The sequence below is a fragment of the Haliotis asinina genome, chromosome 12 (assembly GCF_037392515.1).
Source record: "Haliotis asinina isolate JCU_RB_2024 chromosome 12, JCU_Hal_asi_v2, whole genome shotgun sequence".
Lineage (NCBI taxonomy): Eukaryota > Metazoa > Mollusca > Gastropoda > Lepetellida > Haliotidae > Haliotis > Haliotis asinina.
The window spans coordinates 48,877,826-48,892,727 of record NC_090291.1 but is presented as its reverse complement, the minus strand read 5'-3'; the positions used below and the strand labels follow the sequence as shown (position 1 = coordinate 48,892,727).

General features: G+C 37.7%; 1 protein-coding gene across 1 annotated transcript in view; it reads left to right on the top strand.

Moving 5' to 3' along the window:
* The window catches only part of LOC137257884 (large neutral amino acids transporter small subunit 2-like), a 28,554-nt gene extending 20,250 nt beyond the window's left edge, over positions 1-8,304 (top strand). The window contains exons 4-10 of the mRNA XM_067795375.1: positions 1,931-1,975; positions 2,418-2,541; positions 3,427-3,530; positions 4,819-4,915; positions 5,386-5,535; positions 7,303-7,480; positions 8,222-8,304. Coding sequence (XP_067651476.1) covers positions 1,931-1,975; positions 2,418-2,541; positions 3,427-3,530; positions 4,819-4,915; positions 5,386-5,535; positions 7,303-7,480; positions 8,222-8,277 — 754 coding nt within the window. The 3' untranslated portion in view covers positions 8,278-8,304. The remainder of the gene's footprint in view (positions 1-1,930; positions 1,976-2,417; positions 2,542-3,426; positions 3,531-4,818; positions 4,916-5,385; positions 5,536-7,302; positions 7,481-8,221) is intronic.
* The last annotated feature ends 6,598 nt before the right edge of the window (positions 8,305-14,902 follow it).

Sequence of the window (14,902 nt, the reverse complement as noted above, 5' to 3'; positions counted from 1 at the left end):
TCAGATATGTGACTCAACTGCATTGAAGTAGAAATCTGCGTTATGATTCATTGTAACTTACTCATTGTTTGCTCAATATATTGTTGAATATTTCAGATTTTGTATGCATATGTACTACTTTTAACTTGATCCTCAAAAGCATTGTTGAATATTTTCTTCTACGGTATATAACATCTCAGAAGCTTCTAGTTGGTGTGAATGTGTATGGATGAGTATGAGTTGTTATTGTTGGGTTTTTTTCTTCGTTTTGCATTTTGCAAATGTACTCTGTCTTATACCTTTTGTCATGGCTACTTATTGACCATAACTCAGTGTAACAGTGGTACTCAAATGATCGCATGCCGGTCTTGTGGCTAGTAAAACTATCACATCTTGCTAATCTGGCAGCATACTGCTGTTGCTGCAGCTGTAATCTCAGCACATATATGTTCTGTTCTGCCATGATGCTCGTTACTCAGTCGAGACGGTGGGGTAGCCTAGTGGCTGAAGAGTTCGATCACCATGCCGAAGACCTGGGTTCGATTCCCCACATGTGTACAAAGTGTCATGCTCATTCCTTGTGTGCCTGGTTGATATTGCTGGAATGTTGCTAAATGTGGCATAAAAATAAACTTGCTTGCTCATTGCTCAGTTGTGTCAGTATATATCTGATTACACAGTACCAGTTAGAAAGTGGGCAAATGTAACATAAATTTTATTTCACCTTTGGGATTACATTTTCTTAGTAAAGTACAAATTCTAGTACATTTTTGGTTGAGTCCCACTCAGTGATTTGAACCTGGGTTTTCATTTATGGTAGTGACTACCACTGCAGACATGATGTAAGTGTAAGTTACACTATCAGTTTGTATCCAACTCTTACAGCATGTACCCATAGAGTGCTAGATAAATACTTTAACAGGCATTTCAGAAGTTGGGAATTACAACAGACTAACTTATGGATAACAACGTCTTTATTTCAGTAGTGCTTGACAACAGTAACAGAATTCCTATTGAAATGTCACACTCATGAAATAAAGAAGTTGTTCACTTTATGCATATTGTGGATGCAATGCATGTAAATCGGGACTCATCCCAGTCGGTAATGTTACAACTTATCATATAAACCTGAAGTGTGCTTCTCACTATGTTAGGTCATCGCTTGTTCTCCCAGAATAACCGCATCTGAGGTTTTTGTTTTACAGGGTTTACGTTTCGCTGAAAAGACCTCTTCCCAGGTTTTACTTTTCGTTAGTAAGACCACTTCCCAGGTGTTAATTTTCCTAAGTGTATATGAACATCAACATTCAAATGTTTCATGATTGTTTGAAATGATTTTTAAAATATCGTTCAATTTTATGCTCAAATTGCAAAGGTTTTCCCAAGCGAGATTGGAACCGCAAGTTTCAGATTTGTAGGCAGATGCTCTACAGCACAGCCACCGGGCCAACAAAGGTGGTGGTGTTAAATTATCTACTTATGGTTACTGTCATTAAATTGATTTTACGCGCATTTCAGTTATTGTTATGTAGCTTTATTTTATGATCATCTACATTGTAAGTATCTATCATTGACAGTATACATGTGAGAGAAAACACTTCTCCTTGGTTTTGGTAGACAATGTAAAACCATCTGAATCTTGACATCCCCTGCCCCTCGGGATTTCCCTCGCCATCCGATTTTACATTGTCTACCCAAACCTCGGCGGCATGTTTTCTCTTATATATAACTCTATAGTTTATCATAGCGTTATGAATGTTGTGGCACTACGAACACCCCTGGACCTAGATTTTGGAAGTTCTACTTGCGTTAATATGGTTGTAAGTGCCATACATCAACATTAACTTATGACTGTTATTGCTCTAAGAGAGCTTACAAAATATAGGTCCTTGTCCTTAATATTTGAATACCTGACAGACATGTAATGGTGGATTTTTTGCTGATGTTGCAGGCAGGTAATCAGCATTCTAATGGAAGAGGTGAAGGACCCAGCCAGGTGAGAGAGCCTCATGATTACAGCAGGGCCGTGACATGTGCATGTGAACTTCTGGGTTAGAACTTGGTCTCCTTTCACAGACCACCAAGGTGATCGTAAGTCACTAAGGTAACCCTAGTGCAATGTTAAAGACCTTCAGTTAAGGTTAACCTTGGTAATGGTTGCTTCGTGAAAGGAGCCCTTAATCCTTAGCAACTCATGTTTGTCATAAGAGGTAACCAACGAGATCAGGCGGTCAGGCTCGCTGACTTTGTTGCCCTTTTATGTGTTTGGGATCACATGGCACTGAAAGCATCAGAAATATGTCAGTTTTAAAAGAGGACTGCGATTACTGTGCATAGAATGTTGGGTGTAGTTTATGGGATATTGACAGTTGCATGTGACTCGTGCCTGTTGCCACCACATTGCTAGCCATACTGAATATTGTTTTAACTGATTACAGAAATGTGCCAAGATCCCTGGGCTTGACTTTTATCTCTGTAATCATCCTGTACACATTGACCAACTTCTCCTACTGTGTGGTGCTCACAACACCAGAGATGCTACAGTCCAATGCTGTCGCTGTTGTAAGTACAGCCTTGTCCCTTCACCAGAAATAGTACTGTTGGTGGTGTAACGTACAGCCTTGTGCCTTCACCAGAGATTGTAATGTTGGTGTTGTAAGTACAGCCTTGTGCCTTCACCAGAGATAGTAATGTTGGTGGTGTAACATACATCCTTGTGCTTTCACCAGAGATTGTAATGTTGTTGAGTACTGTTGTTGTTGTTGATTACATGCAAACACCTAATTGCTGGTACAGCAGCTTGCAGTAAACTTGGACAAAGTACTGTGACTATGTGTCCCAGTCCAGCCAGCTGTAAATGGGTACTTCGTAAAGATGGGAAAGCACATCAGTGTGCCGAGTGGCTGGAAGAGTTGTATGATCCTTTGAGCAGGTGATCTGGATATAGGCTCTATATAAATATATATATAGATAACATAGATATAAATATACCCTTGTGCCTAGACCAGAGTGAGTGAGTGAGATTAGGTTTACACAGCAGTCAGCAATATTCCAGCTATATGGCGACAGTCAGTAAATAATCGACCAGTGGACCAGTGATCAACAGCATCAACACTGCATGAGCATCAATCTGCACAACTGGGAACTGATTATATGTGTGATGATGTGTGGTCACATCTTACAACAAGCATGGGTTAACATGTATCTAACCTGGATCTTGAAGGGTCCTGCTCCACTGCTGTTTTGAGTATACCCTTGTGCTTATTTTCCAGAACTTATTGAGGCTACTGCTGTTGCTGTTGCTGTTGCTGTTGAAATTATCTGTGTATATCCAAGCCAGAGATTGTATATTGGCTACTGACTTGGTCTCAGTCCTTCTGACTTACATGTAAACTGTCACCCATATACAAAACCTTATAATTACAGGAAGTGAATTGTTTGTTCTAGACTTTTGGATATCGGCTGCATTCCACTTTGTCTGTGGTCATCTCAATCTTGGTGGCTCTCTGCTGTCTCAGTGTACTCAATGTGCTCATCCTTGGACAGCCAAGGTAGGTAACTCACTATGCAGGCAAACTCATGAGCCCTGTACATACAGGCGATGAACATGTGTTTAACCATTGTTAGACCTGAACTAAATTAAGAATTAAAATCACTCACATGCAACCATGATGAGTTTTATTGTACTAATTCAATCAACATTGTTTTCGCAATGCAAGTGACATTCTTAATGGCAGTTTAAATTTCACTGATCACATTATGCACTTTTTGGATGAGATTTTAAGAAACAGTTAGTTCCTCATGTGCTGTATGAATTTCCATGCAGATTACAGCTATATTAAATATGCTTTAATTACATATGATTTTTTGTAAAATGCTGAGAGATATAAAAACTGAGAGAAATGAAGGTGCATTGTAATGTTCAATTACATTCATCAGTGGAAGTTTATGATGTGTGACAACAATTAATGACGTGTCACCTGATTAGCATATCATCTGCTTAGATATTTTTATGATTGAATTATTAATTGATACTGCATTGATAATGTCAGCAATACAGTTTTTGCAGGAAGGTATATTACATTTCAGCTACATGTTCATGTTTCCAGGATGGTGTTCTGTGATGGATGTGTTGTATTTCAGCTACATGTTCATGTTTCCAGGATTTTGTTTTCAGTTGGATGTGTTGTATTTCAGCTACATGTTCATGTTTATTAAAGTACAATTCCTCATGGCTAACAACTTCTTTATTATTATATTATGCACTGGGGGCGGTGGGGTAGCCTAGTGGTTAAAGCATTCGCTCGTCACGCCGAAGATCCAGGTTCGATTCCCCACATGTGTACAATGTGTAAAAGCCCATTTGCTGGTGTCCGCCGCTGTGATATTGCTGGAATATTGTTAAAAGCGGCGTAAAACCAAACTCACTCTCTGTCTCTCTCTTCCACCCACCCACCCACCCATCCACACCCACACATCCACACCCACACCCACACCCACACACACACACACACACACACATATTATGCACTGGATTAAGAGTATAAAAATCCATTCCAAAACGTCACATCATATGATAATAAAGACAACGTTATCTACAGAGAATTGTACTTTATTATTGCTCACCAACTTTTATATGCCAATCAAACAGATCATCTTCATGTTTCCAGGATTTGAGCTATATGTTCTTGTTTCCAGGATGCTGTTCTGTGTGTTGTGTTTGAGCTATATGTTCTTGTTTCCAGGATGCTGTTCTGTGTGTTGTGTTTGAGCTATATGTTCTTGTTTCCAGGATGCTGTTCTGTGTGTTGTGTTTGAGCTATATGTTCTTGTTTCCAGGATGCTGTTTGCCGCTGGGTTTAATGGGCATATGCCACGCATCATGAGTATGATCAACAGGAAGTATCTCACTCCATGGCCAGCAACCATGTTTATTGTGAGTTTGAGCAGAGGCAAACTGTATGTCTGGATTCAGAATTTAATGTCTATCAAAGACCACCAGTTTTTACACCGACAAGGCATGAGTTTATCAGGTATTTGGTATTTTTGAAATTGTCCAAGAGATTCAAGATGTTTGTAGAAGTTTGTGATGCAAGTGAAAATTTTCCAGATAACTTTAGTAACTGTGGTACTTATGTCTAAGTTGTACTTCTTGCCCCTTCATTAACATACAATTTGCATGCATGTACAGGGAACACACCAAATTGCATGCACGCACATACATGTGCACACGCACACGCACACACATGATATGTTTACACAAGATATGACTTCTGTATGAAGATAAATCTGATAATTACCACACAATGGTGTGGTATATACATAGGACATTTTTACCCCTGTTAAATGACTACCCAATATTCTCAGCTCTGTGAGAGGTAAAGGAGAATGTCTGTCACATTTCAGAGCGTACCGGCACTGGCCATGTTATTCTCTGGGTCTGTTGTTAGTCTGATTGATGCCATGAGTCTATATGTTTGTCTGATGACATCCTCGGTTATAATTGTTCTCCTGTATCTTCGCTGGAAGAAACCCACCTTGAAGAGGCCAATTAAGGTAAGCGCTGGCAAATCAACACAAAACCCTGAGCATGTTAATACAATATGACTGTAACAGTGATATTGGTTTATGCTACAATCAGAGCAGGCATGCTGTAACAAAGGTATAGATTCTAGTACTTTCGATGGTTGAGTCCCATTTGGGATTAAAACCTGCACTCTCAGAGTCAAGCACCTTATCACCAGCAGACAAAGTCAGCCGTCTAACCCACTCAGCCATCTGCTGCTTCCATGAAAATTTATGGACAACTGGTAGTGGAGACCACAGCTTTGTGGACCCCTCTGACAAGTGTAGGTCTGATTGGACTGTTGTGCTACATAGTCATGGCCATTGTTGTGTGTCAATAAAGATTGCACTGAGTCATTCAAAAGTGTACCACACAACACACTGAGAATCCAAAAATGTGTAATCATAAAACATAATATCTCTGTGTTATATAGATTCAAACACTTGGATTCTATGAGTTATATTGGTCTCACTTACTATCTCTCACCACAAGAAATGACATGAATGTGTTGATGTTGATCGAAAATGGAAACTATTACTATTTGTTACTGAGTTATGTCCCTTGTCATGCAAGGGGACAGATTTTTTCAAAAACTATTATAGATAGAGCAACCAAATGTGGTATGTATTTTCAAGACACAAAAGCCTTGATGGAGCTTGTAAACAGAAACTGTTATGATTCTTACAGAGTTATGGCCCTTGTGTTTCTTGACATAGTGCACATTATTCCCAACCAATGTTCTCAGGAACTGTTATGCAGTAGATGGGGAAACTGTCCTGTTTTCAGGTTAGTGAGTTAAAAAAACAGGAACCAAATAGGAACAGTACATTGTGGCAGGAGATTTTGATGACATGTCTCCTTGCTTTCTTATGAAAATGATCACTACAACATTGTAAAGATGTTATATATATTCATGGTGATGTGGAAAAATTGTCTTGGCAAACAGAAGTATAAATAACATCTATTGTGTTACTTGTTTTAATGTGTTACTTATTATACTGACTTCCCTAGACAGCTAAAGGCTGCCAAAAGTGTTTTCCTATTAGACTGAATATTGTTTTACACTGCTCTGAGCAATATTCCAGCTATATGGTGCCAGCCTGCAAATAATGAAGCCTGGAGCAGAATATCCAGTGGTCAACATCATGAACATTGATCGACTTATTGGGATAAGATGCCATGTGTTGGGACCAAATTGTTTACAGACTGTCGACATATAGCCAGAATACTGCTGAGTGTATTGTTAAACAACAAACTACTGTGGAATCTGTCTAATATGGACTGGTGCTGGGACCTACTCATTTGTCTGGATTGTAAAGCAGTTTGGATTAGTCAACTTATGTCTGTTACCTGTCTGGATGAGTTACATAACAACTTGAATCGTTCTTGGGAGTTGGGGTAGGGGGATCCATGCAATACAATATTTTCAGCCAGTAACCATTGTGAACAGAAGTAACAGGTTTGATATTATTGATTGGACAGTTATTTTCGTCAGCTACGTCCAGATTACAAACCATTGTTCTCACAGTAAGTTGATTGTCAGGACTGTCATTTTAGTCTGTAATCTGTAACAGAGAGATTCCAGATTATAATGCATGCTTTGATGGTAAATTAAGAGCAAGTTTCCAGATTATGGAGAAAAACACACATTGCACAGGGTAAACATTTGACAGATTCCACTGTATAGCAGCTTTAGATGCAGAACTGTCTTATAACAGTGTCGGAGTACAAATGACAAGAGGCTGTGTGTGTTGCAGGTGCCCCTCATCATTCCTATTGTGGAACTGGTTCTGGCTGTTGTGCTGATCTGCCTGTCCATCTACAAGAAGCCAAAGGAGCTGGGCTTGTGTCTGGGGATAGTTGCAGCAGGGGTACCAGTTTATTTCATCTTTATCATGTGGAAATCCAAGCCAAAATCATTTCTCAGATTCATGGGTAAGTTCTGGGCCCTTCTTCTCGAAACATTCATAGCCCTAAGAATTCTTAACTTCAGCCAGTGTGTTAAGAATGAGCCTAAGAAGTTCATAAGGCTACAAACATTTCAAGAATAGTTAGCATGATGGATGAGGTGATGCAGGGATTGTTGCAAAGGGCAACATCTGTATTGAACCAAAACGGAGGCACATAATATTTCTTACAGCACACTTGGGTAATGATTGAATGAGTTAAATGTCACAGTAGCAGTATCTCAGCCATATGGTGACTTAAAATGATAATAAATTCTTGATAATTGTGCACATCCAAAACTTTGTCAACGAAGGACAGTAACAGTAAGTAGTATCATTTAGCATTGTTGGGGGAATTTTGTCTTATTTTATTATTGAAATAAGAAATATCACATCTGTTATACTTATTTGAAATGATTACCCGGATTTTAAAAAGATGGTGGGTACCTAAACGTAAAGACACACGCTTGTAATTGGAAGTACCCACTTAGTTTCAAAAGTGTGGGTATCATACCCCCATGGTGAAAAGCTTGTGTGGAAGTCTGGGTTTAGGATGTGATTCAGGATGTTTTTGTAGTTTGTGTGTATGTTTTAAAATTGTGCATGCATTTTCATTTAAGGGGAAGATACATCACCTATTACATTTTGAACTGATCTTTTATATTCTAACTACAATATTTGATTGTTGATGTGATTTTGGTGATACTATGTCCCTTTTTGACATTTTCAGACCGATCAACATTATTCTTGAAGACATTGCTATACGTGGAAACTCCAGCTCAATGATGTCAACTGGCCTTAGCCTGTCACCAAGTGTCACTACCAGAGCTTGTCACCATGTTGTCATCAGTTGACAAAGTTTTAATTAGTTACTTTAATCAACTGAGTCATAGTGTAAATTCTTACACGCACATTATATACAAGTGTTGCCTGTTTACTCTGTGATCATAGTTCCCATTTTTTATCAGTCTAAGTAAACTTATCCTCAGTACTTTTCGTTACACTCCACTACTGAGTCTAACAAAACCTTATGGGAGGTGGCGTCAGGTAACCTTTGAGATTGACCAATCAGAACACAGCTTACCAAATCGCGAAAGTGCACATTCGCACATCCATTTTGAACTTTTTATCTTGAAAAGGTTCGTACCCGAATGATTCCGAATGTTATTTAGAGTACGCTCGCTTCCAGGTAATGCACACGGCGTACATACAACCATGACAACCGTGAGTAAACAGTCGCTGAAAATAGTGTTTTTGGCAATATTCAAGGATGTCATCTTGCGGAAATGTTAGCTTATGGTAACCATGTCAACAGAAACCCCAAAGCGTATATACTGCAGGTCAAATATCTGTGTTATAGGAGGATTTTTATTTGTGGGGAGATCTGTGTCAGTGACATGAATATTTTGAAAGTCCCTCCAATCCCAAAATAGTACCTGCTGTCTGATTGATTAAATCTATTTAACTGTCTCACGTTTGATTGGACGGCCATTGGTCGCTCAAAGGTTACCTGATGCGACCTCCTACTAGGTATTGTTAGACTCAGTGATGGAGTGTAACGAAATACACTGAGACTAAGTTTACTTAGACTGCATTTTTTATTTAATTATATTTTAATTCTCTTTTATCCTGAAGACAAAAGCCTAACTATATCATTCATAGGGCTACTGCAATTCACCCAGACCTCAATTCAATTGGATTTGCGATATTGGTCCCTCAGTACAATCAGTTTCGATTCGATTCTTCATACAAATGAAAACTTCAAATTTCATCAAACTCTCAGAGTCAGCTTTTTTATAGTGAAATCCATCATCAACTTTGCAGTGTCAGCTGTCATTTTATGATTAGTTGTCATGAACCAATCACATTTCTCCTTATTTTAGTGCTGAAAACTGTTGGGCTGTGTGGAAATAATTTAAATAGGTATTCAAATATCAAATCAAAATAGTGATAATGGTTCAATTTTCAACGAATCAACAGATTCATGGAAACCCTAATCATTTACTACTTTCATTGATGGATGTCTAGTGTGAAAGAGCAATCCCTAACAGGCTGAAAATAGATTAGTGAAAACAGATTGCAGAACAGTAAAGGGGATGCTATGCAAATATTTCCATGAACCAGTCTATGTGAAGGATTTCACTGAGCTTGCATAATGTTCTTGATAATTAAATTTTTATTGTGTTCATTAAAATTCTGGCAATCTGATTGGCTAACTGGGAACATTTCTTTTGATTTCATTTCCCAATGAATCTGAAAAAAAATATGCCACGCCCACCCAACCGGACTACTTTCGGACCTGAGGAATGTCGGGGAATAACTTTACACAGCGAGGGAATTTCCTTGCACTCGGGTACCTTAATGAACTTTGGGTAAACTTTGAAGTAATACAGTCTGGTTAACATAAACAAACCACTCAAAATTATCCGTGAACGTTAATAACGCCTCGACAAGAGCATGCGCATGTTGGAACATCACATCCTCTTTCTACTTGCGCAAATACTACAATCTCAGTTCCACTAACTTCATATCATCGGGCTTCATTTCCAATTCTCTTTTTTCAAACTGTCTCTTTCAGTTCGCAGGTAGTAATTCAAACGTTTGAACCTGAAACTTTGCCGATACCGGGACGCGTCACGTTGAGTTGTTCCACTCTGATTCGCCGACCGATGTTAGCTTGGTTGATTGACAGCTGTTTGAGGGTGTTCTATGCTGATTGGCTAATGGTTTGGTAGGCGTGTCATTTTATGTAAATGAGTCACCAGAGTCATGTCACACCATTACCGAATTCTTACACCGAAAATGTTTATCGGTGGTAACAAAGATATCTGTTTCGATGCAATTTGATTATGTTTAAAGAAAATATTGTTGAAAGGGTATAGTATTTGTTGCTGAATTTAATTATAAGGATTGAGTTTGTACTTCTTTCATTGCATTGAAGTATGAAACTAAAAACCAATGTGCAAACTTTTGTAAGAATCCGCTATGCGGATTCATACAGTTTGCACATTGGTTTTTAGTTTCATACTTCAATGCAACGGAAGAAATACAAACTACGCGGATACATACAGTTTGCACATTGGTTTTTAGTTTCATACTTCAATGCAACGAAAGAAATACACAGTCAATCCTTAAATAAATAATATGTTTAGGAGCAATATATTCCCTCAGAATATGCTAAAAGACATTCGCCATGGAAACGGATGTAACCAGATCACCAGATCATTCTTCCATATCTTTTAGTCCTGGGCCTCTCAGGGGAGGCAACTGGTTAATGTGTGGTTTGTGTTTAGACATATCTATGACAATGTATGACAGTGTATGACAAAATCTGACAAAATATGACCTTAGAGAGTTCCCTTAATCTATGACCCAAATGTGTGTTACATGACAGCCAAACACTATTTATGATCCTCCATTGTTGTATCACAGACCATATGATAGGTTACAGTATAATATGGTGTCTGGGTGTATGTAGACCTCCTGAAATACACATGCTTTGGTTTTAACCTTTGAAGTTGCTCCATATATAGTCCATTTGCTGCAAATTTGTACCTATGAATAAAAATACATTTGACACAACAAATTGTCTTAAATGGCATGAAAGTTAATAATTTATGCATACCAAATCACCACTGTGATTTTAGTCATTTTCACAAAGAAGAGGAAAAGTTGTTTATTAAGTTGTTTATTAAGTTGTTTATTAAACTGTCATAGTGGCGTTTTAGTGACTGTCCTGACAAGGGTGTATGCACAACAAACAGCTAAAAGGTACTGTGGAACACAGGGATAGTTTCAAGATTATAGTCTGAAATATTTTTACTGTCACTGTCATTTTAAATAACAATTTCACTGTGCGTGAAAAAAAACATCTTTTCCCCAGTATGAAGTTTTAATTTTGATCTCAACTTTGTCAATTCACTTGGCCCAAGTGCTTTACCAGTATTATATAAACTATTTCTGTCTAGTTTTTCCTCATCAGACAGCTTGAATGTTGTTTTGACATGAAGACAGTTAGTTGCTTTCTGGTGTGCATTTCTTGTTTCTTGGCTTTACTGTAATTGCAGAATAAGACGCTTTAATCTACCTGTGCCATGACTCTAGGCTGAATGATTTATTATGACTTACCTGACATATATATTATTGCTCAGTGGCATTGATACTATTCATTATGTATATTTTGAATGATTGATTTTTTATTGTTATGACTGTGCAAAGCACCTGTCTAATTGCATACTGTGTTTCAACCTTTACAGGCATTGCTATGATTATATGCTTATAACCATGTCTACAATATTGTTATTATTATTATCATGACAACTACTGGATGATATTGATATCCTCATGTTCATTTTATTATATATAAATACATACAGAGTGGCCAAATAAATGTAACAAGTTATATTTGGGATTACACTTTCTCAGTAAATGACAGATTTTAGTTTTGCGCACATGCGTGTGTGTGTCTGTGTCTGTCTGTCTGTGTTTTTGTGGGTGGGTGTGTGGGTCTGTGTCTGCCTGTGTATTTGTGTGGGGGTAAGGATGGGGAGTACCATCCGGGGTTTGAGCCCCACACTGTCAGAGTAAGGCATCTGCTAGTTATCAGTTTAATCCTTATGCATGATTTCTGATGAGTCAGCTGTTTGTATCTGCTTACCAGATTTTAAAATGTATGTTATAATTTTTGTGTAATGAATATTTTTGAAAATCTTCATTATATGTATATATGTTTATATTTGTATTTCTTACCCACATGGTCAATGTATGGGTACTTGCATGCTAATCTCATATGTCACGCGAGTGTTGTATTGCATTGAATGTATCATGGCCTGAGATTCTAATGATTTGATTGCATAACTGATGACCTCACAGTTAGGTCACGTTCTGACATAACTATTTTTTCATTCATAGCAAATACATAAATTCATTGATTCTACAACTTACGTGCTTTATTTGAATGTAAACATTGCGAACATTACAGTATGACGTCATGCATAAAGTATTCAACAGTGGAACATTCTTCCACAACATTTTTCAGTTTCGTTTTGAAACCATGAAAATAACCAAAATAAGCCATTTTGTCATTTTAATGCATGTAAGATGTGGGTAATAAATAAAATACCTCACACGACCTCATCAGATATGAATTATATGAAACTCGTGACCTTCCTATGGTAGAGGAAGGACACTCGTTTCATATAATTCATGTGTAATGAGACCTTGTGTAGTATGCTCTATTTATGTGGCTGATACAACTGTACTTTTAATATGTTTATGTTTACATACGTTTATCATTTGCTTTTAATAATGTCTCAACTTAAGTCTTGTTTCCAATCTTGTATATTAAGGACTGGTGATGTTTTCTATCAGTGTACCCACATATTGTATTAGTGTAATGTAGATGCATAGCACATTCAGGACGTGCAGTGATTGGTGAGTGAGTGAGTGAGGGTTAGTTTTATGATGCTTTTAACAATATTCAAGCAGCATCACGGTGGGGACACCAAAAATCGGCTTCATACAATGTACCCATGTGTGGAACAGAACCCAGGTGTTCAGCGTGATGACTGAATGCTTTAACCACTAGACTACCCCAGTGCTCCCCCTGAAAATGTTAAAGTTATCACCTACATGTGCTGTATGTAGAGTTATTTTTGTACTTGTAATTTAGGAACTATATTTACTGCAGATTGTTATGGTTCTTGAGAGGTCTTTAGAAGTTGGTATTTTAATATGAGACAAAATGTTGTGGATGTCAACTTCTTCTTTATTATTTGCACAACGTTTCTGGGCTATTCCTTGCCCCTTCGTCAGGTAGCACCACAGATGAACAGAGACCAAGGGGTTTAAGTAGCCAATGCCAGGGAAATTAATTAGACTCAAGGCTTCACCTCCTAATCCACTGTTACAGCTTCATCCCCACCCTTAGTATCTTATCCCAGCTTTCGTATATCATTAGACCATCAGCCTCCACCACTGTACACCAATCAGACATTGGCTTCTATTGTTTATCCATTGTAACAACACCACACTGGCTTTTGTATATTTTAATTCTCTTTCATCTGCTGTTTTTGATTGTATATGCATGCTTAAAATCATCACTCTGACTTCCTGGCACATATATATATATATCCTGTTTAACTGTTAGTTTGCATCCACCTGCCGAAGGGGAAAGGAATAGCCCAGAAACATTGTGTAAATAACAAAGAAGTTGACATCCATAACATTTTGTCTTATATGTAGATTGTTACCTCTATTTTCTGCTGGAATCCAGTGCTTTAGCTCTCTAGCTGTAACAAAGTGCCTATTCCATGACTCCGGTGACTTGCTCTGTTGAAGTTTTGTAGCTCCTGATTACAGTGTTTTCTGATGGATTTTTACATCCCCTCCTGCCAAATCTTCGTATTGTTGGAGATTGTAGGAAATATTTCTCACAAGAAGCTTTGATAATGACATGTTGTATTTTAGGACACTTTTTGTAATGTCCTATTTTACTGTACAAATTGTAGGCTTCTTTCAATGAATTACCTATTTACCAATAAACATGGTAAGAGTTTCATAAATGTTATGCATGAAATTTTGTTTTGTTTCTTGTCATCTAAACAGCCAAAGTTATAGCTAAATTGCTGCCCAAAACATCCAATATCTAGTGTGTTGAGACACCCATGCGTCTACTTAGTTTATGCTATCTGTTGGCCCAGTGAATTAGAGGCTGGTAAGTATTGAGGCCATCAATGTGTCTTATGTATAAAATATGGTAGACAGTTTTAGTAAGCTATTCGCATCTGCATTTTATAAAATTTATGTATGTTATTAATGTATTCATGTACACAGTTATTGTATGAAAAGGCTGATATTTTATTGAAAATGAGTATACTCCTCAACCAACCTGGCTGTAATGAAAGCCACTGCAGAATGTGTGTGTCATGCAGTAACGGTTCGTTGTTGGTAATTGTCAGTTTGAGGACAGATTGTATATTTTTTGTTTGTACAGCAAGGTGTGAATAATTATATGCAAATCTTTCGGCATAGATGGCAGATAGTAACAAAACTTGGCAGACTGGTCTTTGAAGGGGTGATGATGAAGGGGTCCTGATGAAGGAGTAAGCATTAACTCAGAAAACGTTGTGTTCTCACATAAAGAAGTTGATATCCGTAAAAAATCTTCATTCTTGGCAGACTGGTTTTTCAGATTGGCCAAGTCCAAGAGATGCTGATTAACCTGTTTCAGTGGCATTTTGGAAGTTGTACATTATAGGACCATTTTTATGGATAATAACTTTTGTTGTTGGGCATAACAGTTCGATACAGATTCATGTACCATTGTCAAGCATAAATGTTTGAAGCTGATTAGCGAAAATATAAGTTTGTGATCTTATTTATTGGTATTATTGTGTTTAGTGCATTTTGT